This window comes from Suricata suricatta, chromosome 8, assembly GCF_006229205.1.
Source record: "Suricata suricatta isolate VVHF042 chromosome 8, meerkat_22Aug2017_6uvM2_HiC, whole genome shotgun sequence".
NCBI lineage: Eukaryota > Metazoa > Chordata > Mammalia > Carnivora > Herpestidae > Suricata > Suricata suricatta.
In genome coordinates, this window is record NC_043707.1 from 66,716,989 (window position 1) to 66,743,743 (window position 26,755).

General features: G+C 42.6%; 1 protein-coding gene across 1 annotated transcript in view; it reads left to right on the top strand.

The window, feature by feature from the left end:
• The window catches only part of TGFBR3 (transforming growth factor beta receptor 3), a 200,119-nt gene that overhangs the window by 119,952 nt on the left and 53,412 nt on the right, over window positions 1-26,755 (top strand). Inside the window, exon 4 of the mRNA XM_029945804.1 lies at window positions 4,031-4,168. Within this exon, the coding sequence (XP_029801664.1) occupies window positions 4,031-4,168 (138 nt within the window). The remainder of the gene's footprint in view (window positions 1-4,030; window positions 4,169-26,755) is intronic.

Consider the following 26,755-nt stretch of genomic DNA (forward strand, 5'->3'; position numbering starts at 1 on the left):
AAAAAATAGTTATTTTCTAAAAAAAAATAAAGTTAAAAAAATAAATAAATAGATGTCATAGAACAGATTAGCTTTCTCTTAGCTCAGAATCAGTGAGCTTTTCCTCATTTAGGGCAAAATCAGCAATGTATGAGGGACAGTGTCTACATATGGGATGTGACAGATTAGATTACTTGCATTTTCTCATGCCGATAGGAAGACTGAAATGCAGCACTGTTTGAGACAACCAAGATTAGAGCAGGAACTCTTGGACTAGGCTTTATGGACCACTTTGTAGTCAGCGTATGGTTTGTAGAGGTCACTGAAACCCCAGAAACTGCATGTACAAGTGTTTTGTTTCTGAATTGTCATCTATTAAGTTCTTTCTCAGAGAGGATGCATGTTAAGACCACAGGTATAATCTCTAGTTTAATTACATGAAGTCATTTTGTTTCTGTTTCTGCCTTTAGAATGTTCCTACTCTTTTACAGTAGACTCCTTAACCCAGGTTAATGGGTACTTGACCTGGAATTCATGGACCTTGTAGTGAATGTGTTTTCTCTGACATTGCCTGCAAAATATAGTGCACATATGGGATTTTTTTGGTGTGTGGCGCATCTTGCGTTAAGTTCTCAAATGCTTTGTTACTGCCAAAGATTAACACAGAAGCCACCAGTTTAGAGACCTGTCATTGTTTCTTCATTTGGGATGCATCCCCTTTAGTCCCATTTGCCTTCACAGCCACATGGCCCCTAGATTTAGTTTGTTATTGCTTACAAAGACCATGGACTAAGTGGTGACCCTTCCTTTCATGTAGACTTAAGATAGGATTGAGAGTCAGCCCTTTGAACCACTGTTTGGATTGCCAAGCTAGAAATCATTGGATACCGCTTGTACCATTTCTCCACGGCTGCTGTCTGCCTCTGCTCTGGTAGTCAGACCATGATCCTGGGTCAGTAACCTACCCATGAAAATTTTCAGCAGAATGTTCTTATCCTCGTAACTGTAGTCTATCCTGAGCTAAAATTGGTTCTAAAGAGGATTTTGTTTTTCTTTGCTTTGCTTTTTTTTTTTTCCCATCCTGAGAGAAAGTAGGCACCTTAGCTAGGAATTCTTTCAGAGATATTCTGGCTCTGTTCTCCTCAACATTCAGGGAGCTTTTATACCTTCATTCTTCTGTTGGTTGTTTTTGGTTGCCCTCTGTCTTCCCTTCAGCAAGGTTTATTCTAGTAGAGGAAGGTTGTTGAGGGATTAGGTGAGCCGGTGCTTGGGGACTCTCTGTTCTTGCCAAATGATCTTTAAAAAAAAAAGTATTGAGTATTTTTCTTTTAATTTCCCAATCATAGTGTGAATTCTTCTTTGCCAGATGGTTTTTGGGGCTTTGCCTAGGCCCTGTGTGCCAGAGTCGGGGATTCATCTTGGCCAGACGCTGCCACATATTGAAGAGGGAACTGTTTCCAGGAAAGCTCAGAGCTGTGGCTCCTAGAAATCTTTCCTTGATTGTGTGAGCCAGGCCTTGACACTTTTGACCATCTGGAAGATTTTGGACCCTGGCACCAATATCTGTCTTATAACACATTTTTCTTTTCATTTCCTAAGTTTAAAAAAAAAATTCTTGTTCATTTGAGATATATATTTATTGGTATTTTATCTGCACACTTCAAGAGTGGTATGCCTGAGGGCTGCAAAGAAAATTATCAGAAAAAGAGTTGACGTACCCTTTGTGGATACACATGGCTGTTCTTTGTGCTGTGATGGTGCTCAGTAAGCAGTTTTGGAAGGAATAAATCTGGAAACTTTTTACTGATACATACTGTTCATGACAGTGTTTCTTAGCCATTTTTCAGGTACTCTTGAACAAGTAATGACTTCATCTCTTCTTTCTTCACTCTCCAAAGTATATGCTTTCTGTAGTGTACGTCTATCTGTTCATGCTACAGTTTGACTCTGTGACCCTGCTGTTTCTACAGCCTCTCTTGTTTACAGTGGCCATCGATCTGTTTATTTCTAGATGCAGACAGCTGTGCAAAATGCTGTGAGGTAGCATTTGTACAACCAAGAAGTGTGTTACTATGCTGTAACTGTACTTGACATCACTTTTCGTTAGTACTTCGCTTTTAGTATTTTGCATATGCCAAATGTAAAGATGATGATCCTAGCTGTGTTGCAGAAACAGGTCATGATAGTATTGCTTGTGTTCTTAAATTTTTCTGTATATTAGTTAGCTATGCCCCTTTGAACCTATGAATATATTCAGCCTTATTCAACTTTTAGGTAACATAAATTTATGAATTTGCTGTAGTAAATCAATCATTTAAACAACTGTCCTAAACAATCATTTAAACACAGTATTACAGTAAGACATATCTTTGCCTACTGAGTATTTTCAGTCTGTTTCAGAGACTGAGACACACACTCAAGGGGCACCTTGGTGGCTCAGTCGGTTAAGCAGCCAACTTCGGCTCAGGTCATGATCTCACAGTTCATGGGTTCGAGCCCCGTGTTGGGCTCTGTGCTGACAGCTAGCTCAGAGCCTGGAGCCTGCTTCGGATTCTGTGTCTTCTCTCTCTGACCTTCTCCTGCTCATGCTCTGTCTCTCAAAAATAAATTTAAAAATTTTTTAAAAATTTAAAAAAGGACACACACTCAACAGTTAATGGAGAGGGTATTATACATCATAGTGTAAATTATTAATAGAATAAAGTACTTCCATGGCATTGGAAATTAGAAAATTAAATATCCAGTTGGTACTCACTGAGTGCCTATCATGTGCTAAGGCATGGGTACTGAAAGCAAAGTTTGATGCTGTATTATCTGTGACCCGAGAGGCTATTGTGATAGGTGACATCGGTGCTGCCAAATCAGTTCCTACAATAAAAGGCAGAGATACCTTGAGATCAAAGTGGGCCAGCAGCTACTGGAAGATGTAAAATAGTCTAGCTTTGAGTACTCTATCCCTAATGGCTGTATAGACTCAGATCATAGATCTAGGCTATTTAATACTCATAAGGATTATGGCTGAGATGTTCCGTTATTCTCAGAGTATTACTCAGTCTGTGTCTTGCCAACTAAAGTCATTTTTCGTGCTTTCCCTCTCATCACTTTCTGGTGTTCTTGGGTGAGTTCAGCTTGTTAAAATATGTGCTTCTTGGGTCTTGCTTCACACTTCTGTACAGAAAGCCAGCATGAGACATGCTTCTATGAAAGTATCTGTTCAGTATTTCTTTATTCACCTTTTTGCTTTTCTGTGTTCACGTTGACCTATCGTGGCTGGTGCACTCTGGGAAGATTTGAACCCACAGTCTCCAGCTGTCCTTGCACTTGCTTTCTGATGATGTTAACGGTGACAGTGGTAACCTGTAACAGTCCTTGATCCACTATCAAAAGTGGTCACAGTTTTCTTATCCAGGCTCAAGTTTTCTTCTCTGTTTTGTTTTTGTTTCAGACCAGGTCTGCATACAATCAGTTTTTATTCTGTGTGTTCTTTATACTTATTGTTTCTTTGGAAAGCCCCCTTAAGCTAATAGCTGGGTTGATGAAAGCTCCCCTTAGAAGTCCCCTTCCTGTAGCTTTCGGCACTTTTCTTTGGCAGAACTCACTTCACTCGGAGGTTGGAGCTCACCTGGAAGAGAAGAAAGTCCTTTCTCTGGTGACCCAGAGGGATGACCCGCCCCCCCCCATGCCATTCTGTAATACCAATTCTTAGCTTTGTCGTTTGACTTAAAGGATAAGGCAGTCCTGAGAGATGGTAACTTTTGTTCTGTCTTTGTTAATTTTGAAAAAAAAAAAAAAGTGTTCTGTTTATTTGTGTTCTGCTATTACTGGGAGCTGAATCATGTTTTAATTGAGATTAGTGTAGATTGCCATTTTTGTACTAAAAAATGGTCAAATACTGGCAGCAGCATCTACTTCAACCTAATATAACTTATCCATAGAATCTAAACTACCTTACAGCTTCTTTTAACGGTGAAATGTGGAAAGTATTCCAGATGCTATGCTCTGATTTTAATGGAAAGCTAATGTTAAGCTTTCTCTCCCTGTTACTTCCTAGGTCACTCTGCACCTAAATCCCATCTCGTCGGTCCACATTCACCACAAGCCTATCGTGTTTGTGCTCAACTCCCCACAGCCCCTGGTCTGGCATCTGAAGACCGAGAGGCTGGCAGTTGGGGTCTCCAGACTTTTCTTGGTAAGTGTTTGAAACCTTCCCATGTCCTTAACACAAGGATGTAATGTATGTAATGACCCTGAAACTTTGCAAGTCTTTTTAAAAAGCTTATTTCATTGAAATAATACCGGAGTCCATGGTGTGTTAAACTAGAAGAATGCTCTAAGATGTATTTGGGCAGTGTAGAGAAGCAGTCACAGAAAACAAACACCACACATGTGTGTCTGACTGTGGAAGGAGGATCCGGTCTAGTCTGCACGTTAGAGCAGGACCCGCAGTCATACTCTGTGTGGCCTGTGCTTTGGTCCCTGCTCTGAGACTCCTCGGGTGGCATCAGGAGCAATGTAAACATTGTAAACAGCCACTAGGTGTGTGGTCTCTGACCACAAAACAAATACACACAAACCCATTCTATTTGTATATAACACAGGCCTGCTTTCTGATACGGGGATCTGTTTGTTGAGAGAGTGACACAGCGAGTTCCAAAATGAAAACATTTGTATTTTATAAAAAAGCTGGAACCCAGCTCTTGTGGAAAGATCCAAATATTACCTACTATTTGTAAATCATGTCCTTTTGAGTTTGCCAGAACATTCAAGTTTGCGAGTTGTGGAGAAATTGATGGGTTGTTTGGATGGAATTTTTGGGGTATGATATCATGTCTGATGATGAGCAACACTGCCCTGCACAGTGATAACTCACGTTGTCTAATGCTAGCGCTCATGCTGATGTCCTCAACTGCAGAGCCTCAGGCTTTTCAAACTCTTTGTCCCAAAGCATCCAGAACAAAAAGAGGCCTCAGTTAGTAGTCATTTTCTTGTATAATGAGCATACTTCGTGTAATTAATAACTCTTACTCTAGATTGTACTTATATCTGAACAATACATTTAAAAACTCAAAGGTACCTGTTGAATAAAGGAGGAATCCATAATCAATACAGTTAATAAGTAGATAAGTAAATGAGTAAAGAGGACAAGGGACAACTCTTCTTTATAGTCAGATGCCAATCGGTAATATAGGAGGATGATGGAGTTAGAAACTCCTGATTTTGCAGTCATCATAGTAAAGGTTTATTGGGCATGAGTCATCAGTAGAAGCTAAATGTAGGAATGGAGGGAGTTTGAGGAACAGTATGTTTTATTTAAATTATTCAAATTACTTACCAATAAGAACAGAAGAAACAGTACCTGTGTATAGTAGAGTTACCCACCAGTACCTTAACCAAGTCATCAAAATCAACATCACCAATATGGTGCAGGTGGACATGGCATGTCTTTAGATGTGATAACCTGAGAAAGGACATTGTATTCTAGCCAAAATGCACATAACCTTGATCTAGTCAAAATAAATAAACTTAAAAAAATTTTTTTTAAATTAACTAAGATTATAAATACAGTCCCTGAGGCACACTAGCCACATTTCAGTGCTTAGTAGCTATATGAGGCTACCACACTGGGCAGGGTCTGGAGAGCTTATGAGCAAATGCTTTGCCCACTCTTCTTTGCATCCAAGTAGCAATTCAAGGCAAATTATTTTATTTCTCTGAGCCTGATTTTCCTCACTTGTAATATGGGAAAATTAATGGTCCCAGCCTCATGGGGTTGTTATCTTGATTAAAAGAGATTACATGTAGTCTGTTTAATACAGTGCCTGACCCTATTCATAGATATTGCTTGTTGTTGTGACTATTTATTATTAGTCATAGTAAAGAACACTTGAGTAGGATGTTGAATTTCTATTTCTATTTATTTATTTATTTAGAGAGAAAGAGAAAGAAAGAGCGCACACAGTGGGACGGGGCAGAGGGAAAGGGAGAGGGAGAATCCCAAGCAGGCTCCAGGGATGCAGTGCAGAGCCTGATGCCAGGCTTGATCTCACAACTGTGAGATCATAACCTGAGCTGAAATCAAGAGTCGGATGCTTAACTGACTGAGCCACCCAGGCACGCCATGGATGTTGAATTTAAATTTCTAATTATAAATGTCTAGCTTGGCCTGTCCAGGATTAAAAGTAGTTCCTATTTCTCTGGGCTACAGATCCAGATGAAAAGTGAGGGCCACATATATCATAGCTGTACTGGCCACTTTCTGGACTCTTCATGAACCTACACTCCATAGGTTGTAGTGGAAAGTATCTTACTCCTAGTTATTATTTATTTGCTTTACTGTTGTTTAAGATCTATAAGAACTGTGTCTTGACCATCAGCTTAAAATGTACTAACGGTTAAAAAGGGAGACAGTTTTAGTTAAACAACTTAACATCATCCCTCTTTGGAGTTGATCCCATGAAAGGAGATTGGAGATCAAGTGATGAACCTAAAATTACCAACACAGGGCAGACAGTATTGGGTGAAGCCAAGAATTTATTTTGGGGGACACTTGAACTCTGCTTTGTTATCCAACAGGCTTTCTTTAGGTAAAATGGTTTACTCCCATCTATACGTTTCTTCAAGGCCTAGAAGAGCTGGTAGAACATGTGTTGCTCATTCATTTTCTCAGGTCCATGGATGAGTTATACAAGCTCTCTCGCAAGCGAGGTAGCTCTCCTTGATGGTATGTGAGGTGAAGAGGGTAAAGCAAGCCCTTCCCTTGCTCTGTGTTGCTGGAAAGGAATTTCAGGGTCCATCCATCCACTGGACAGTCATTGCAGCAAAGGGGTCTGCCGCTGGATGGAATACCAGGGAGGAGTTGTGTTTGTCCATGTATAGTAGCTAAAAGTTCAAATTTGGAGATAAGACCATTACATTATTTCACAAACACTTCAGAAGGCTGATGGGATTTTCAGAAACTGAGGCTTAGCCATTTCCATTACTGTCTCCTCCCAGTTTACCCAAAGAGCTCAGAGTTGCAGGGGAGAGAAGCTGTTTCTTGGTTCTTTGTCTAAGATGTGTATTAATGTAATGCCTGCATCACTGTCTGAAAGCTGTCTTTACTTTCAGGTGGAATTACAGCACTACACAGTTCTGTTTTTTGCTTTTTGTCCTAGTTGTTTTCTTTGTTTTGTTTTATTTTGTTTTTTAAGCAGGGTGGTAAGAAATGATGAAGCAATGGTATCTGTTCATCTGTTCAGGATGATGTTTTGATTTAAGTTGACATGTCTGCATTATTATGGATGCCCAAATTTAAAAAGGGAACATTTCATAATTAGTTAGCGGGGACTTGTGTTGCTCTAAATGTCGCAGCCACCATGAAAGTGACTAAAAATATTATACTTTAGTACTTTCTCATGAAAGTATCTGGCTTTTTTCTGTCAAGTCATTCCAGCCCACCTTATGATTTCATAGTGCAGGCAAGGAAGAGCAAGTGAGGCAGGGAGAAAAGGGGATTGATTTTCTCTGTGAGTGTAGTTCCTTTATCTGGTTGTTCTGGTTACCTAGGAAACGGGATGAAGAGTGACTGTTTCATTGTCAAGTGGTGAGTCTTTGAGTATGAGTCTCACACTCGTGTGTGCATGTGCACATGCACATGCATGATGGAGTTGTCACAGCAGTATAGATTTACTTTTGTGGGGTGTCCGGATGACCCAGAGAATACCGACTAGGTTAGAGCTGTCCCTCAATGCAATTAGAAATAAGAAGAATCCTAACCTCTCCATCTGTCATGTTGAAACTACAAAGAAAAAGCTCTTGGAAGGGTTTTTATTTATGCAATCGTTTCTACAGTGAAGAAAAAGTATAGCTCAATGGGGCAATAAATATCTGAACAATCAATCTGAGTTTGCTAAAAAAAAAAATCAGGACAATACTAATTTTTGTGAAGAAACAGCTACAATTTCAGGAGACAATTCACCAAAGAAAAAACACACATGGCTAACAAGCACATGAAAAGATGTTCAATATCATTAGTCACTAGGAAAATGCAAATTTAAAACCACAATGAGATACCACTTCACACCCACTAGGATGGCTCTAATAAAAAAAGGCAGATAATAAGAGTTGTTGAGCAAATTGGGACTTTCACAAATCGCTGACAGGAATGTAAAATGCTGCAAAATGGTCAAAACATAAGTCTACAGAAAAAAATCACTCACAGATGTTCTTAGCAGCATTATTCTTAGCAACCAAAAAGTAGAAACAGCCCAAATACCCATCAATTGATGGATGGGCTAAAAAAATGTAGTTCCAGGGCACCTGGGTGGCTCAGTCAGTTGAGCATCCAACTTTGGCTCAGGTTATGATCTCACAGTTCGTAAGTTCAAACCCTGTGTCGGGCTCTGTGCTGATAGCTCAGAGCCTGGTGCCAGCTTCAGATTCTGTGTCTCCCCTCTCTCTCTCTTCCCTTCCCCCACTTGTGCTCTGTCTCTTTCTCTCTTTCTCTCAAGAATAAGTAAACATTTAAAAAAAAAAGTAGATCCATGCAATGGAATATTATTTAGCCATTAAAAGGAATGAAGTGCTGATACATACCACAATACGGATGAACCTTGAGAACATAATGCAAGAAGCCAGACACAGAAGACCATCTGTTGTATGATTCCATTTATTTCCAGAACAGGCAAATCTGTAGAGACAGAAAGTACATCAGTGGTTACCAAGGCTGGTGGGAGGAAGGAATGAGGAACGACTACTAATGGTGTGGAGTTTCTTTTGAGAATGGTAAACACTGCACTCGCTTTGGCTGCACATATACTAAAATTGGAGAATGGTAGACATGTTCTGGAGTTAGATAGTGATGAATGGACTACAACTATGAATTTATTAAAAACACTGAATTGTACAGACTAAAAGGGTGATATTATAATATGCAAATTATATCTCAGTAAAGTTGTTAGATAAAAACTTGCTCCAGCACTCTTTAAAAATTAAGGTATAGGGGCACCTGGGTGGCTCAGTCGGTTAAGCATCTGACTTTGGCTCAGGTCATGATTTCATGGTTTGTGAGATTGAGCCTTGCGCTGTGCATGGAGGCTTCTTAGGATTCTCTTTGTCCCCTCTCTCTCTGCCCTTCTTGTGTGTGAACAGGGGGCAAGGGAGGAGAGAGAATCCCAAGCAGCCTCGGTGCTGTCAGTGCAGAGCCTGACATGGGGCTCCATCTCACAAACTGTAAAATCATGACCTGAGCTGAAGTCAAGAGTCAAACACTTAACCACCTGAGTCATCTAGGAGCCCGTAATCTTGTTTTATTGTGTATTCTAAACCTGAGTGCACTGTCCTGCAAGGTCTACAGACTCAGAGCCCTGAGACAAGCAGAAACTCTCAAGATGACACATAAAATATCTAATCCAGGGGCCTTATGGAGCCTTTTAATGTCAGGCTTAGTTGCTTTGCATGCTTACGAGGAAGGAAGGTTTCTAAGATAAGAATATCTCAAAAAATAAGCAGTGACTTCTTCCAACCTCATTTGTTCTTGGGGTTGCTGTGTTGCAATTTATATTTTCCATCCACTGACATTAAAAAAGGAAAGAAACGCATGTATACATAGATATGTTTGAGGGGAGGTGTGCAGTGGGAGGGGTTATTGGTCTCTAAGATAAGGTTTCCAGAGTTAATAGAGATACAGGAGGCCCATTAAGTTTGAATTTCAAATAAACAACAAATTTTTGTTTAGTATGCCCATATGACATTTGGGGCATACGCACACTAAAAATTATTCATTGTTTAACTGAAACTCAAATTTAGCTATTCTGTATTTTATCTGACAGCTCTACTCAGCAGTAACTCAGGTTTTTCTTTCTGATTTACACCCTGGCTCGGTACCAAGAAGCCTGAGTACTGAGTGACTGTGCCACTAACTTACTTGGGCCTCAGTTTCCTCATCTCTAAAGTGAGGAGGTGGTACTAGCCACCGTCTGAAACTCCTCTCAGCTTTCAAACTCTCTGATTCTTTGATGATATGATTGCTAGATATTCTTCCCAATTTAATTGGAAACAGAAAATGGTAATCTGAACATTGCCTCTTCAGCAAATCCAAGTAAATATCAGGGCAGGGCAGTTGAAAAAAATAATGAGAGAAACCGAATGCTATGCTATTGGCTTTGGAATAAAAACAAATCAAAATTTAATCCTAATGAAACATGTAAATTAATACCAGGACCAGGCTTAATATTTAAAATCTAGTTTTGTGTGTCTGAGAAGGGGGGAGGGGTGAGTGAAGAAGCGGGTGTTGCCAAAATCTGGTTTATTCCTTTTACTTAATCTTGGCTGCTGCGGGGGGGCAGGGGGGGTGTCTAAATATTTGGGCCTCTGCCATCAAACCACAGGCAGTTCTCTGGTCCGCACTGCAGTTTGGATGACTGACAAGGCTCAGTGAAAAACAAGTGCTATTTGTTTTCCTGTGCCCAGTATTTAACTGGAAATCAGAAGGCAAAATTTCCAATCAGTTGTTAAATAGCCCCAGATGTGTGCTTAGCTCTGCTCTAGGAAGGGACATGCACAGCCTATACCACAGCGCATGCCCAGCCTTCCTTTTCATGACTCCAAGTGATGTGTAATTCAGAGTCGTAGTATCCAAAAATGCCCTTTGAATAAGTCAGTCTTTCGAGTTTGGTTGTGGAGGAGGGAACTTAAAAAAAAATCCCTGTATCCTCCACTATGCTGCATTTAAAAATCTGGAAATGATTTTTTTTTTTCTTTTCGAAATTCCTCCTTTCCCTTGCTTGGCAGTTCTCCCCACGTTTAGAAAAACCTTAGATTAGCATACCTGGCATGATGATTTCTGTATCCATTGATTCACACATCCAACACTCAGTTTTGAGTGGCTTCAGGATGCTGAGGACTCTTCTAGGTATGGAGGGTTCTAGAGAGAAATGGAATGGACTGCCTGCCCTCCAGGAGTTGCCCATGACATAGGAGAGATGATTAAAAGGTTAGGAATTGTATTTCAAAAAGTTCTTAATGTTTTTATTTTTTTTATTTTTAATTTTTTTTAAATTTACTGAGAAACCTCGAGAGAGAGAGAGAGCAAGAGAGAGAGAGAGAGACAGAGAAAGTGTGAGCAGGGGAGGGACAGAGAGAGAGGGAGAGACAGAATCCAAAGACAGGCTCCAGGCTCTGAGCTAGCTATAAGACAGAGTTGGACGCGGGGCTCGAACCCACAGAACCGTGAGATCATGACCTGAGGTGAAGTCAGACGCTCAACTGGCTGAGCCACCCAGGCGCCCTGTTTTTATTTATTTTTGAGAGAGGGAGAATGTGAGCAGGGGAGGGGCAGAGAGAGAGAGAGAGGGAGACACAGAATCCAAAGCAGGCTCCAGGCTCTGAGCTGTCAGCACAGAGCCCGATGTGGGGCTCAACTCCACAGACTGTGAGATCTGACGTGAGCCAAAGTTGGACGCTTAACAGATTGAGCCACCCAGGCGCCCCAGGAATTGTGTTTCAGTGTAAGAAATACCATTGTTGGATCCTGAAAATTGGAGAACATGAGAATCTTCTTCTTCCAAATGCAACAAAGGCAGCTCCCTCCTTGAGGCTGACAGAGGAGCAGCATGGGTCAGGATTGTGGACGCAAGCACAGGTTTTTGCTCAACCAAGAATGTCACTCTTGTATAGCAGACTAGTATATAGTGTATAGTGTATAGACTAGAACTGTAGCAGACTAGTATATAGTGTATAGTGTGTAGACTAGAACTGTAGCAGACTAGTATATAGTGTATAGTGTGTAGACTAGAATCCACCATTTTGGATTTTCCAGTGAGGCTTTTCCCAAATAAATGGTCTCTCAAAGGCAGATTAAATAACTAAACATGTCAAGATCGGTTCTTCTTCTTTTTAAAAAATGTCTCTTGTGGAATGACTCACTGTGCCCTGTGGGATATTCCAAGCGGTTGTGTACCATGCATTTTTATCCCAGAGGCTGCTTATCTGTTGGTTTTGTGGCTTGTCCGTAAGAGCCCTAATTGTAAGGAGCTTGATCCTCTCATGAACTAGGGTCAGTCAACTACCATATTTCCTAGGAACGGAGTTTCTGGCCCGTTTGTGGTAAAGAGAACTCTTCCTAAATGTCACTGTGGCGATTAGAGCATTGGAATGAGTCCAGTTTCGGTTGGTAATCCTGGTCCAGTAAGAGTTTTTTGGAAGACTTCCTAGGATTTATCTTAACTTGCTGGGCTTAGGCTTGTGAAATTTGCCAGTGAGTGGCCTCTTGCCTTATGAGGTTTGCCTGGCTGTATTCTTCCTGATCAAGACATACTGTCCTGGAGGGTCCATGCAAGCGCAGACTTTTCCTGGCTCCACTGGACTTGCTGTGTCATGTCTGCATGCAGGCCTGAGCCCCAGCTCTGTGAAGGCTTTGCTTTCATTCAACAAACTGAGGTTAAATAAACCCTATCTCACCAAGGAGAGAAGGCTGGCTTCTTCATGTAGAGTCCCATTCCTTCCTTGAAGGCTTTGCTGTCTCAGGCTACTCTGACCTCTGATGGATCTGCCCTTCTCCAGCTTTGGGCAGCTGTATCAAGCATTATATGTCTGGTGCCCTTGGTTAATGTTGTAGGTAGCCTCCAAGGGGCTGTTTGGTAGAAAAAGTGAGTGTTTTGTGAAGGGAGGTTGCAGAATGGTTTTTCGTGTAACAGGAGGGGGAGAAACTTGTCCAACTGAAAGCTTGTGTCTTTCCCACAGTCCTCTCCCTGCAGTGAGGCCCTTGGTAAGCATCCCCACAGGTGGCCTACAGTCCCCATTTCTAACGAGGACTGCATGATGGCCTGGCTCTTTGTGGGCATGGAGTCACTGGGCTTATTTGAGGCAGCCCAGTGCTGACTCTCCAAATCTCTGTCATCCAAACCCCTGGCTTGGAAGCTGATTTCTGAAGAGGAGGAAGGGGTCCCTTTAGCCTTTCTTGTTTCTTTGTTAAAGGTAGAATTTATAATATCAAGAACAGTTTTTGCTCTTGGTTTTTGCCTTTGGTACAAACACTCTATCCTCATATGGCCTCTTAATGCCACCAGGCCAGGGAGTCTCCCTTATTCTACTTCTGCCTTGTCCCATTTGGGTGATGAATGACACAGCTGTGACCGTGGGACCCAGAGTATACCTAAAAGTCAGGGGCTTAGCCATCTGCCACCTCTGCCCAAAGCTTACAAAAGCCCATTTGATCTCCAGCCCCTCTGTATTTTTATGTAGAGTCTTCTGGATGTGCTATAGTTTCTGGCTGATTCAGGATGCTGGGTGATGTTCAGAGCTACTGTTTGGAGCCAGCACTGCTCTAGCCCTTGAACACAGGGTTCATATATCCTTCTCTGGAAGTTTGGACAAGAAGGCTACAGTCCAGTCACAGTGAGGAATGAATTATGGCCTGTCAACTTTCTGATCTGTCAGGCAGCCCTTGTGGCCCGTTGTGAGGCTGTGTATACATGTATGCGTACATTTGACAAACAGTGCGTGAGCCATGTGCTAGGCACTGTTCCAAGCACTTCACGTATATTATCTTATTTAACCTTCCTAACAAGCCTGTAAAGCAGGTACTATTATTATCTTCATGTTAACATGAGGAAATCCATTTCCACAAAGGGAGATTAGGTTAATTTGTGCATGATCACACAGCTAGTAAATGGTGTCTCTAGGCCGTGTATAGTGCTTAGAATAGTGCCAGGCACCTAGTACGTGCTTGATAAATGTTAGTGATAGCAGGAAGTATTTTTTAATGATAGGGATTAGTAGTTTGGGTTAGCTTTTCCCTACGTTCTCCCTTTTTCATCTCCTATCTTGGACTTTCATCCTGGGAGCAAATCCATGTAGCCAGGGATTTTGGAATTTAAACGTCCACTGTCTTCTGGCCCAGGGCTTTCATTTTCCAGAGGAAGGTACTTAGGTTGAATGATATCCTCTGAGATCTAGATGCAGAACATGGTCCTGATCACAACCAACTGCATATAACAATACTTTTCCTAGACACCTTGTGGAGCTTTTGAAATACCGGCAGCCATTGCCCTACTGCTGACTGGAGGTTAGCCACAGAAGCTGCTGCCTTAAAAATAGCATTCGAAAAGCAATTACCCTCCTCCCTGGTGTTTTGAGCTGTTTTTTTTTTTTCTTCCAGTTTTTTCCCCCTTGCTTAGAACCCCTGCCATTTTTTCCTCAGTCACAGATAGTGCATAGAAGGTAGTCAGGTGGCCTCCGGAGAAATGTACAAAATCTAAGTGCCCCCTACTTTCCATAAAGGTAAATGGAAACCTCACTGGGGGCAGTCACACCGCTTGATTCAAGGGTGTGACTCTGATGCCCTCTGTAACCCTGGTTGCTCACCAGATCCAGTGAGGAGCTGGTGTGAAATTGTCTCTCTGGTTTCATTTCAGCAGTGTTGTGAACGGCTTGCTACAGTACTGGGATCTAGGTAATGCCAGTATTTCAGTTGGGTGAGGGTGTTAAAATTGCTTCTTGATCCTTTTTCCAACAGCATTGTCCCCTGGGCTCTTCTGCTTGGTCTGTCTCTGAATCAGTTTTAACAGAATGCCCTGCTTAGCCCTCTGTCCTTCACCCTCTGGGGTCATTTATTTCTACATCGAGGATAGCCTGGAAGATGGAGGTGAGTGTAGGAACATGGCCTGCCTTTGTTGAGAGCTAATGTTGAGAAGGTCAAGAGGGTTCCAGCCATTTTTGAGGCTGAAGGCCCTGCCTCCATCTTCCACCCTTGAAGGAAATATCCTTTAGAACCTTTTTTTTCCTAAACTGTTCTTAGGTCTGGGGTTGCTAGGCCAGCTTGCATCAGCCATTCACAGAAGCTGTATCAGTCAGTGGTTATCCAGAGAAAGAGAACCAGTAGGGGATATATATAAAGAGATTTCATGCAAGGAATTGGTTTATGCCATTGTGGAGACAGGCAAGGCAAGGCAGGAATCTGCGGATGGGTGGTCAGGAAGGAGGGTTGGAACTCTCCCGCCTGAGTGGAAGCTGTTGGCCACAGGTGGGATTTCTTCTCAGGGAAGCCTCAGCTCTGCTCTTAAACGTTTCAACTGATTGAATCAGGCCCACCCAGATTATCTAAGATAATCGCCCTTATTTACTTATATGATTATGGCTTTGAATCACACCTACAAAAACCTTCACAGCAACATCTAAATTAGAGTTTGATTGAATAATAAGATATAATAGGAATAATAATAGCCAAGCTAAGCTGACATGTAAAGCTGACCATCACAGGGAGCATCTATATCTTAAATTTATACACCGTGATAATTCTTTCCAACCTAGATTTACCATAGTTTCTATTCAAACATTTTCAGATCCTTTGGCAGCTTTTGTTTACTATACCCAATCTTCTTCCCGACAAGCAATTACTTTGTTCCCGTAACAGTCATCGCTATTTCTGTCTGCCCCTTCCATTCCCATTCTCCCCTACTTTTTCCCAGCTGAGCTCCTTAGGCTGCTGGGGTAGGGGGAGAAAGAGAAGGAAATAACTGAACGGGGAGAAAATCTCTATGCAAAAGTCAGGGAGGGGCATAGCCCCCTGCTTTGCCTTTACTGCTTTCCCTTTTCATTCTCTTAAAAACCTGGATTACTGTTGCATAGTTTTTGGAATCCAACAGACATTTTAATTCTGCACTTGTCCCTTGCTAAAGCTGTGCAGTCTGGGGGTTTAGGTAACCTGTCAGAGCACTTAGTATCTTCAGTTGTCACATGTGAAGATTCAGGATCTATGAAATGTTCACCTAGTTAGTGATCAGTAAGAGCCTTCCTCGTTATCATCTCCCAATATTCTATTGATAGGAGGCTAAGGTGGGGCTCTGTCTACCCAGCTCTACTGATTTCTTGAGGTTATTAGTTGACCACTCCATGGTAGTGGAGTGAGTAGAAACAGCTCTCAAGTGGGAAAGAAAGCCTCTGTTTCTGTTGTCAGACCTGCTTTCTACCATTTGTGTGCCTCGGGCAGATCCTGTAGCTTCTCTGAGCATTAATTTCCTTGTCTGTAAAATGGAACTTAGAGTACCCATCTTGATGAAGAGGAACTCATCTCTTTATAAGAGAATTCTAGGAACCTATTAGGAGCCAAACACTTATAAAATTCAGTTTTTGCCCTCAAGGGTTCAAACCTGGGTTGGAAGATTGGATATAACTTAAAAGGAAAATAAAGGAATCTTCCCTAGCTAGGGATTTCTTAGAAGCATGTTTGAAGGGCAAAAACAGATTGAGGATCATGGCAAGTAACAAGAATGATGTCAACATTTTATATTTTCCTGAAAAATACCCTTTAGATGGCAAGTACACTTTAAGTTTTAGGGTCATGCTCATCCTAAAATCCTGCTAACATTGACAGATGAGAAAAGGGTAAGTTTAGGAGTCTGGAGAGCTCATTTTGTAAGACCATCAAGGGTCCCTGTGTGGCCTGGGACTCTACTTCGGAAAACTCTACATTATAAAACAGCTCATGCTTCATTAATTTGGCAACCTGTGTGGACTGAGTCTGTCTTTCAGATGGAGTGACATATTTTGCTTCCCTTTGTATATTCACATATACTATCATTTCTGTAACATTTCCATGGGAGATTAGAGGATTGCTTTTGTAGCGGCTTACATTCCAGTTTGTGCATGTTTATAGTTGGAGGACAGCATCTCGGATTTTTCCTGTTGGACAAGTGTAGACATGTTGGGTGTTAAGAACAGAGGGCCATTTCAGTCATTTAATTCTTTATATTTCATCTCAGCAAGAATAAAAATTAAAAGCAGAGGGTGACCACCATGAACGTTTCAAAAAAAAAAGTACTGAATATTAGTTTTAAGCCATTTTAATGGAAGAAGGTAACCTGGCTGTAGATACAAAATTAAAATCACCCAAGAATTTTTAAATGGTTGCATAGCTTTGTGTTTCTTGAATGCACAATTGGCAGATACCATAATCACAGGGCTCATGAATATGTAGCATTAAAAATTAGGACTGTAGGTTCATGGGCATGGAAGTTATTATTTCTTTAAAACAAACTTTAAAAAAAAACATTGAGTCATGATATGTCGTTAATAGAAAACATGTTTCAGATCATATTTCACGTCACGTGGCTTTGGAGGAAATAGGCAAGCACAGCCCTCCCAGGAATTGGGTAGGAAAAACATGTGATTTTCCTCTTTCAGAGTGTTGGGTTTAGTCCTCATTTGGGAGGTAAATATTTCAGTACTGTTCCAGTCCTTTATGTTAGTTTGTTTTTACTGGATGGACTTTGTGCACAAAATCTCCAAAGTATTATCTCAATGCCTTTCTGTGTGGGCACTGTTAGATGAGCTCTCGGACCCATCTGCCATAAATCCTGTTTACATATGGACCTAAATTCTAGAGAAATGCCCATTCTACTTTATGTCTTTTCCCCCTCTAGAGTGGAACTGGCAAATACTTGACACGGCAGGTGTTTTGGAAATGTGGATGTGTTTTTCTTTGCTTTATTTGTTTTCCTTGTTTCGCTCTGTTTTTCCAAGCAGGCAACTCCATAAAGAGATTTGTCTGCACAGGAGTCAGGGAAAAGTTAGGGATAGGGCAGGATAGAAGAGGGAGCGAAGCTGATCCTGATTGTCCACTCGCTGCACTTTCATCAGTGCCAAAGTCATGTCAGTGTGTGGAGCCTGGTGTGTGAGCAGCGCAGCCCACTGAGCGATGTAACCTGAGGAGCAGGCGCTCACCCAGCCGACAACCCAAGCTCCCGCAGGGACCACAGCTGAGCTATAGGGTGTGTGTACGTGATTCCTGGAACAGATTTTCCTCTGAGGTGTCAGCAGGCTTTTCTTCATCTTTGGGGGGCTGTGTCTCCTCTGATTTCTCAAGGCCCATTTCTTTCTTTTTAGATGTGCAAGAAAATGACTCTATCCATGACTTGGCTTTACTCTCTCCCTGTTTTTTTTTTCTTTTTTCTACCACCCCAGATGAGAAGATTCTTGCTTGATCTCTATAGCAGCAGTCCTGTTCGTGTTTGCTTCACAAAGATTATTCAGGATTTAAATAATATCTGTATCTATAGCCTAGAGCGATGGTATGCATTGGAATAATGGGGTGGTGGGAGGAAGGTTATAATGCAGTTTCCTGGACCCCAGCTTCCCACCCATCAGGGAATCTCTGGGGTGATTATACTGATCTAATGATCACACTCTGCAAAGCATTGGATTTGAGATGGCTTCTTGACATTAATTTATGTTCTGAGACCAGATCAAGAAGTGGATGTATGGATGGATGGATGGATGGATGGATGGATGGATGGATGGATATTATCAGTATTTCCTTAGAGTCATATTGGAGGAGGTTCTGGAGTAATACTATCCAGTAGAAATAAAATATGAACCACAGAGGGAATTTAAAATCTTCTGTTAGTAAATTTAAAAACTACAGGAAGGGCACCTGGATGGCTCAGTTGCTAAGTGTCAACTCTTGATTTTGGCTCAGGTCATGATCTCTTGAGATTGAACCCTGAGTCTGGCTATACACTGAGAGCATAGAGCCTGCTTGGGATTCATTCTCTCTCTCTCTCTTTCTCTCTCTCTCTCTTTCTCTCCCTCACTTCTCTCTCTGCCCCTCCCCCCCACATGCTCATTCTCTCCTTCTTTCTCTTACTCCATCTCTCTCTCCCTCTCAAATAAATAAACTTAAAAATATATTGTTAAAAAGTAAATGAAATAAGTGAAATTAATTATAATGGCATATCTAATTTAACACAGTATATCTAAATATTATTATTTAACATGTAATCAATAAAAACATTGTTGAGATTTCCTTAATCTTATGCTAGACGACACAGCACAAAATCTGATATGTATTTTACAGTTACAACACAGGTCAGTTTCCTTAGCAGTATTTCAAGTGTCCAGCGCGTGTGGCTCTGGCTGCTGTATGGGACAGCTGTGGAGCAGGTACAGGGCGCTCTGAGCCGTTGGCAGGCAGACTGACCGAGGTGCTTGTTCTCATTTCTCCACTGCCTCTGTATATGAGTGACCTCAGGGTCCTTCTTAGCACGGAACTTCAGGCAGGTACTATCAGTTGACCGGACCTCAAGATTCGTTCATTCATTAAATACTTCTTGAATATCTTTTCTATACCCAACACTATTTTAGGTGCTTGGGATAGACCCGTGAGCGAAGCACACAAAGATCCCAGTCTCTGAAGGAGCTTACATTCTGGTAGGAGGAGATGGCAATAAAATAATAAATAAGTAAATTGTGTGGTAGTTAGAAGGTGACTATGCAACGTAATAGCAGTAAGAACATGGAAAGGAGGTTTGGGGATGTATCAGGAGTGCTAGAGTAGAGGCCACTGGGTGGCTGGATTGTAATTTTAAATTGGCCTCATGAGAAGATAACATGTGACCAGGTGAGGAGAAACTTTAGATGAGGCTTCTTTTCTTTTTTTAATGTTTATTTTTTGTGAAAGAGAGAGCGAGAGCGAGAGAGCATGAGTGGGGGAGGAGCAGAGAGAGAAGGAGACATAGAGTCCAAAGCAGGCTCCGGGCTTTGAGCTGTCAGTACAAAGCCCAACATGGGGCTCAAACTCACGAACCACTAGATCCTGACCTGAGCTGAAGTTGGATGCTTAACTGACTGAGCCCCCCAGGTACCCCCCAGATGGGCCTTTATCAGGACTGTTCATCAGAGAACGTTGTTTGTAAGGTGAGGACAGTGAAGGGGGAGGAGGGGGCTAGGATGAATGAGTTCTTATAGTGTGACACCACCTTCAGCAAAGTTTCTCTCTCCCCCATCACTGAAGACCAGACCAACTCGGGGGAGGCCCACAGGAGTACTTTGATGCAACCACCAGGCCTGTGAGTCAGCTGATGTGCTGAGTTAAGTGCTAAAACAGAGAACATGGGTTCCAGGAAAATGGTGGCTGCACCCATCGGCCAGGATTTGTTCACCTCACTAGGGCTTGGGAGATAAATCTTGGGGCTTCCGTGGTTCTACTTAGGACTTTAAGAGTTAAAGTTTAAATGCAGGTGTGGAAATAAAAAAGGGCTGGTTGCCTCTTTGCTTTTTTCTTGCTCTTTTGGACAAGGTTGTTGAATCTGATCCAGAAAAAATAATAAACTTGGCTCTCGTTGCCTAGCCGTAAGTTCTTGTAATAAAACTCCCAGCACTGGCAGATAGAATAATGTTCTGCTTTGTAAAAAAAATCTAGTAGCATAACCAGAATCTACAATATAAACGTCGTGCGTGGTTTAAGTAGAGAAGAACATTCAAGACAGGAGGTGGCTCACTGTGTGTCTCAGTGGCCTGGGGTTTGTTGGGCAGTAAAGTGCTTCACATTTGCCCCTTCTTGCTAAGGATCTGGACTATTAGAGCTCTGTGCTCTGTTCATTCCCACAGGAAGATATCTGTCATGTCAGGGAATGTCAGAGGATTGGGTTTTAATTAGCAAGCAGGCGGAAGGTTTGCTGAATTGAGGGGAGAACATGGAATGATGTAAGAATTTGTTTTTAGGTGGAGGTATTGGGTGAAAAAGCAAATCATGGGCCTTAAATGTTGGCTGAAAGATCATTTCCATGGGCAGTGAGGGAAGTAAGGCATTTGGGTTACAGGAATGAAGAAACTATGGCATATCGTTTCCTGTAAGAAACAGAACTGAGTTTCATTCAGCAAGCAATTATGGAGTCCCTGCTTCGTGCCAAGCTCCATGCCAGGCAGGCCCTGGGAGACTTAGAACGAACAGGGTGCTTTTTTGGCCCTCAAGCTCTTGTTCTTTATCAGTTTTGCTGATAAATAGTCACAGTTCATGTGAGAGCGGGGCTCGGCTTAGAGATAAGACAAGGCACCTGTGCACCGCTCCACACTGAGGACAGAAGGGGCGTCTTGGAGGCTTCATAGAGAAGGTGGTTCTGTGGGAGTTCAAGGAGCGGTTACCAGGAGAGCAAGGCCAGGAAGAGTAGTCCAGGTGGGGACTTGGATGTAAAAAGACTCAGGAGCCTCCAGTGGCAGGATGTGTTCTACCACCGAGTGATTCCCCGTATGGTGAGTACATGGGGGAGTGGTAGGAAGTGGGGCAGGCAAGGCCCTCTCTGCTTATATGCCATTTAAGATGCTTAGATACTGTCCTGCATCATCATGAGTTTACTCTTTAGAAAGATCTCCCAGACGACAGGGTGGAGGAGAGATGGAGGGAGAACAGATTGGAAGATAGGAGGCTACTGTAATGGTTGAGATGCTGCAGGTTGCTTGAGATACAAGGCCATAAACTGGGGCGGGGGGGGGGGGATTGGCAGGAGCACACCAATAAGGTGGAGTAAATAGAAAATACCTGCTATTTTATCCAGATATAAAATCCTTACTCTTAACATTTTTTAGAACAAATCCATATTCACTCATAGTTATTTTCCTTGAAGTTGTGCTTGTAACCCCACCTTGTATTAGAAAAAAATACTATTTTTTTGCTATTCTCTTTACATCTATATTCTTCCACAGACTGTAACCCAAGCCAGACTCTAATAAGGATACCACACCATGAAGATCCGGTAGAGAAGAGAGCACTGAAAGGTAGAGAGATGGCAGTGATAGATCATGTGTTCATTTCAGCAGCGTTCCCGACAGGTTGTAGCATGATGCCCTTACAGACCAAGTGAGGACAGTTCTGTGGGGTTCCTTTGTATTGCTGAACAACCTGGGACCCCAGCATGTGCTGTTTGGCATCATTGGGTTAGCATGGGAGCATACCTATAAGTCACAGGCCTTAGCCTGGTCTTATTTACTGCTCGGGGATTTAGATGCATGTGTAGAAGGCATGCTTGTGAAATTCAGTGATACAGACAGCTAACGAATAAGAAATTTTTTTAAATGTTTATTTATTTATTTATTTTGAGAGAGAGAGGGAGAGCAAGAGAGGGAGGGAGAGAGAGAGCGCATATGAACATGGAAAAGGCGGGGACAGGGAAAGTGAGAATCCCCAATGTTCATAGCAGCACTGTCAACAATAGCCAAACTATGGAAAGAGCCTAAATGTCCATCACCTGATGGGTGGATCAAGAAGATGTGGTGTGTGTGTGTGTGTGTGTGTGTATATATATATATATATATATATATATACACAATGGAGTACTATATGGCAATGAGGAAGAATGAAATCTGGCATTTGTAGCAAAGTGGATGGACCTCAAGGGTGTCATGCTAAGCAAAATACGTCAGGCGGAGAAGGACAGATACCATATGTTTGCACTCATAGGTCTAACAGGAGAAACCTAACAGAGGACCATAGGGAGGGGAAGGGGGAAAGAGAGTTGGGGAGAAAGAGGGACACAAATCATGAGATACTATTGAATACTGAAAACGAACCAAGGACTGGAAGGGAAGGGGTGGAAGGTGGGGAGATGGTCATGGAGGGGGGCACTTGTGGGGAGAAGCACTGGGTGTTATATGAAAACCAATTTGACAATAAACTATTATAAGTTAAAAAAAAAAGAGAGAGAGAGAGAATCCCAATCCATGCTCAGCACAGAGTCCAATGCGGCCAATGCGGCACTTGATCGCACCGCTGTGAGATCATGACCTGAGCCGAAATCAAGAGTTGGACACCTAACTGACTGAGCCACTCAGGCAAGCCCAAAATAAAGATTTTTATGTGTTCTCTACAAATTTGAAATATGGGTCTCAACAATAAATATAAGACTGTATTTCTTTCAAAGAATTACTGGGATAAGGAAGGATGCAGAAAGCCTCAACCCAGTACAGTGAGCCCTGGGGATTTAGGTACCACCATCTCCACCACCACCTCTTTGGCATGAGCCGCTGCTCTTTCTCCCTGAGGTTACTGCAGAAGCCTACTACTGGTCTCCTGCTCTTGTCGCTCTTCAGTCTAGACTGGCCACAGCAGCCAGAGTAGTTCTGTTAAAACACTTGTTAGATGTTTTCATGAACTCTCAGTGGTAGCCCATCTCACCCAGACTAAACACCGCAGTCCTTACCGGCAGTCTGCTAGATCATATTGGACCTGCTGGGCTCTCTGACCTCTCTGACCTTCTCATCTACCTGTGTGCCACCTCCCACTCCCCCCATTCCAGTGCTCCAGACACACTGGCTTCGCTTCCCCCTCTGCCCCTGGCCTGACCTGTGCGCTCGCTGCTGTCAGAACCGCAGATGCTCTTCCCTCTGACTCTGCGGGGCTTGCCGCTCCTTCGGGGCTTTAACTGACTTTCTCAGCTGGACCTGCCCCATAACAGCATTTAAACCTTCTCTTCTCTCAGGTTATTTTGTTCCGTAGCACGTCTTGGGATGTTGCATATTTTATTTATTTTGCTCCTCTGACTTCCTCAGTAGACCCTACACTCTACAAGACTGGGGAGTTTCGTCTGTCACCTGTGCTGTTACCCCAGCACCTCCAACAGCGCCTGATACAGACAAGGCAGATGCTCAGTAATTATTTGGGGGGGTGTATGTTTAACATATAAATTAATGAATATGAGATAACAGCAGGTTTCAGCTGAGAGAAAAGCTGATGTGATTCTGGATCTCATGCAGTGTCCACATATATGTAGGAAAAGATGTATTATAAGGAATTGGCTCACGTGATTGTGTAGGCTGGCAAGTCCAAAACCTGCAGAGCCCGTGCGCCAGTTTGAATCTGAAGGCCGGCAGGCTGCTGTAGAACCAGGAAGAGCTTACTCAGGGGGAGGGGTCAGGCCTTCAACTGATTGAATGAGGCTCACACAGGTTAGGAAGGACGGTCTGTTTTACTTAGCCTACTGATTTGAACGTTAATCTCATCCAGAAAAACCCTCACAGAAATACTCAGAATAATGTTTGGCCAAATTAGTGGGCATCCTGTAGCCTGGTCAAGTTGGCACATAATTAACCATTACAGTGCACTTGTCAGGCCACCTCCCAAGCCCCAAGTCTTGTCCTGGGCACCACATTTCAGAGACTGTGTTGGTGAAGAACTGACTACCACAGTATCTGAGGAGAAGTTGGGGGGCTGGAAATAGTGTCCTGAAGAACTGAAGTCCTGATCAGAGTCAAGTGACATCTTCAGACCTTCGAAGGCTTGGCTCATGGAGGAAAGAGAAAGGAATTCTTAGTCTGGAAGGCACAGCTCAGACACGTGAGTGGAAGGCAAATCTTAGAGATAGGACAGAAATCTGCCTCAGGAGCCAGTGAGGTCTTCTTTCTGTCAGGGTTAGCGCAGAGGCCCGCTTTGACCAGAAGTCAGAAGTCTCCTGTTTGGTCTTGCTCCCGTGCTGATTCTCTGACCTTGTGTATGTCATTAGCTTCTTTGAGGTTTCCTCCTCTCCACTGTGGAAATCATAGTAGCCTAGCTCATAGGTCATCCTGAGGATCAGATGGAAATAACAATACCTTCTAAAACTCGGTGGGGGGTTGGGGCAGACTTTTGTCAGCGTGCAGCCTTGTCAGAGCCAGGAGAACTGGTGGGCAGGAGGAGTGCTGACTAACTCCTTGCTGTGGCAGAAAATTTCCACTGACCTGCAGTCAGGGACATTTCACTGCCTCTGGTAGCTTGGCTTTCTTCTTATTGGAATGTGCCTCAGGAGTGGCAGTTAACTCCTTTTCCAAATTCCTCAGGCATGAGTGTATGAACCTTGTTGCTGCTGGCCCTGGGGGAAGACAGACTTGAGCAGGGTTGGTGATGCCTGGAAGGATCAGCCAGGAGTTGCCCCTTCTGGAAGCATCAGCCGTGCCGTATTACCGCTTTTTGGTTCCTTCCAGGTATATTTGGAACTTACTCCTTATTTCAGCTCTTACTTACACTGCATATCCCACCTTCTGCTCTGAAGAAATGTACTCTAGGTACAACATGTTTAAAACTCAAGTGCTTTATTTTATGGCTGTAACACGAATGAGGACAAAAGGAGCGGAACATCCAGGGATGCTTGCGGAAACATTCGGAACTGTGCTGGCAGAGGGACAAAGGCCTTTGCACTGTTGTGGGTTTTTCGGTGACAGGTTTGATAAAAATGAGTTTTTAGCATAAGTGGTTTTCGCTGAACAGAAGATTTTACTACAGGGCGTAAGTCATAAAAATCAGATAAACAATGAAGTTCATTATTGTTGGTGAGTAACTAAGTCTCAGAGGATTTCTACGTAGGTTGGCATGGTTATTGTTTGGCAGGTAAATGGTTCAGGAATGTTTTCTTCTGCAGGCATTGTTCAAAACAAGGTTAAAACTAAACAGTCCCCACTGATTTTGCTTATATATAACCGGCATCAGGACGTTTAGCAAATGTCAGTAGCATTCTTCACCACACTTCATAGTACCTGATACATAGTAGGTGTGTACCAGGTGGTAAGTATTGTCAGAGGCCATGGTTTATGTCCAGCTTAGTAATGATTAGTTTTGGGCTTCCCAAACCAGGAAGCTTCTCTTATTCTTCATTAAGTACCAAACAGCCCAAATGCTGGCATAGACATGACTGTCAATTTGAGGATTCAATCTGGGGATGCAGTAGATGTTGAATGGTAGCAGTATTTGGTCAGAGCAAAGACCAGATTTCTCGGGGACAGTGCTGTTGACATTTTGGATCATTCTTTATCATGGGGGCTACCCTGTGCATTGTAGAACGGTTAGCAGTATCCCTGACCTCTGTTTGCCAGATGCCAGTAGCTCTTCCCTCCCAGTTGTGACCATCAAAAATATTTCCAGACATTGCTAAAAGTCCTCTGGGGGACAAAGTCACCTTAGTGAAGAAGCACTGGTTGAGAGGGAGCTGCAAGGTGCCCACGCTGCCCCTGCCCATAATAGTGCGTTTTAAACCACGGGTCCCTCGGTCCCAATTAAGGAAAGGCTTCTCGACCAGGGCTGACCTCTGAAATCACTCAGGGAGCTTTAAAATTGTCTGAGGTCTGGGTCCCCATCCCAAAGGTTCTATTTGGTCTGGGGTGTGGCCTGAACCTCAAGATGTTTAGAAGCTCTTAGATGCTTCTGCTTTTCAGCCAAAAGCGAGACCACAGCATTAGGAAGTCATGGACTCAGTTTGGCGAAGAAGGTCTTTGCTAGCATTTAAATATACACAGTAGTGCCCGCTGATCTACAGATTTGCTTTCCATGGTTTTGGTTACTGTCGACCAGTCGCAGTCAGATACAGATGCTCCTCCATCTGTTGAATTGTCAGAAGGCCCACAGTAGCCTGACATTGTGTTGCTCTACCTACGCCCTTCACATCACTTCATCTCCTCACATAGGCATTTTATCATCTGACATCCCAAGAAGAAGGGTGAATACAGTACAGGAAGATGTTTTGAGAAAGACCACATTTATTTACAACATATTGTTTTCGTTTCTCTATTTTATTACTGGCTATTATTGTTAATCTCTTACTGTGCCAAATTGATAAATGAAACTTTATCATAGGTAGGTATGCATAGGAAAAACATGGTTTCAGGAATCTACTGGGGGTATTGGGCGGTATGCCTCACAGCTAAGGGGGACTACTATACATATTTACAATTGAATAGAAAATAACAGTGCCTAGCACAGTAGTTAGGGTATATACTGTGTTGTATGTGCATTAAGGTTGAAAATATGGCTGTAAGCAATAGAACCATAAGCAAAACCCCTGCCCTCAGCCTGCTTTTAGTCTGGTTATTTGTAACCTCTTTGAGAAACTCTTTTGCTCTTTGTTAATGATAAATAGTTAATGTGAAATTTAATACATCTATAGTTGTGTGGCTTGGGAATTTGTGAACCTTTTTGCTGACAGTTTGAGGTTTCACCCTCACATTCATAAAATCAGTTATTTTTATAAATGCTAGCCAATAAAGATGACATGCTTATTTTCAC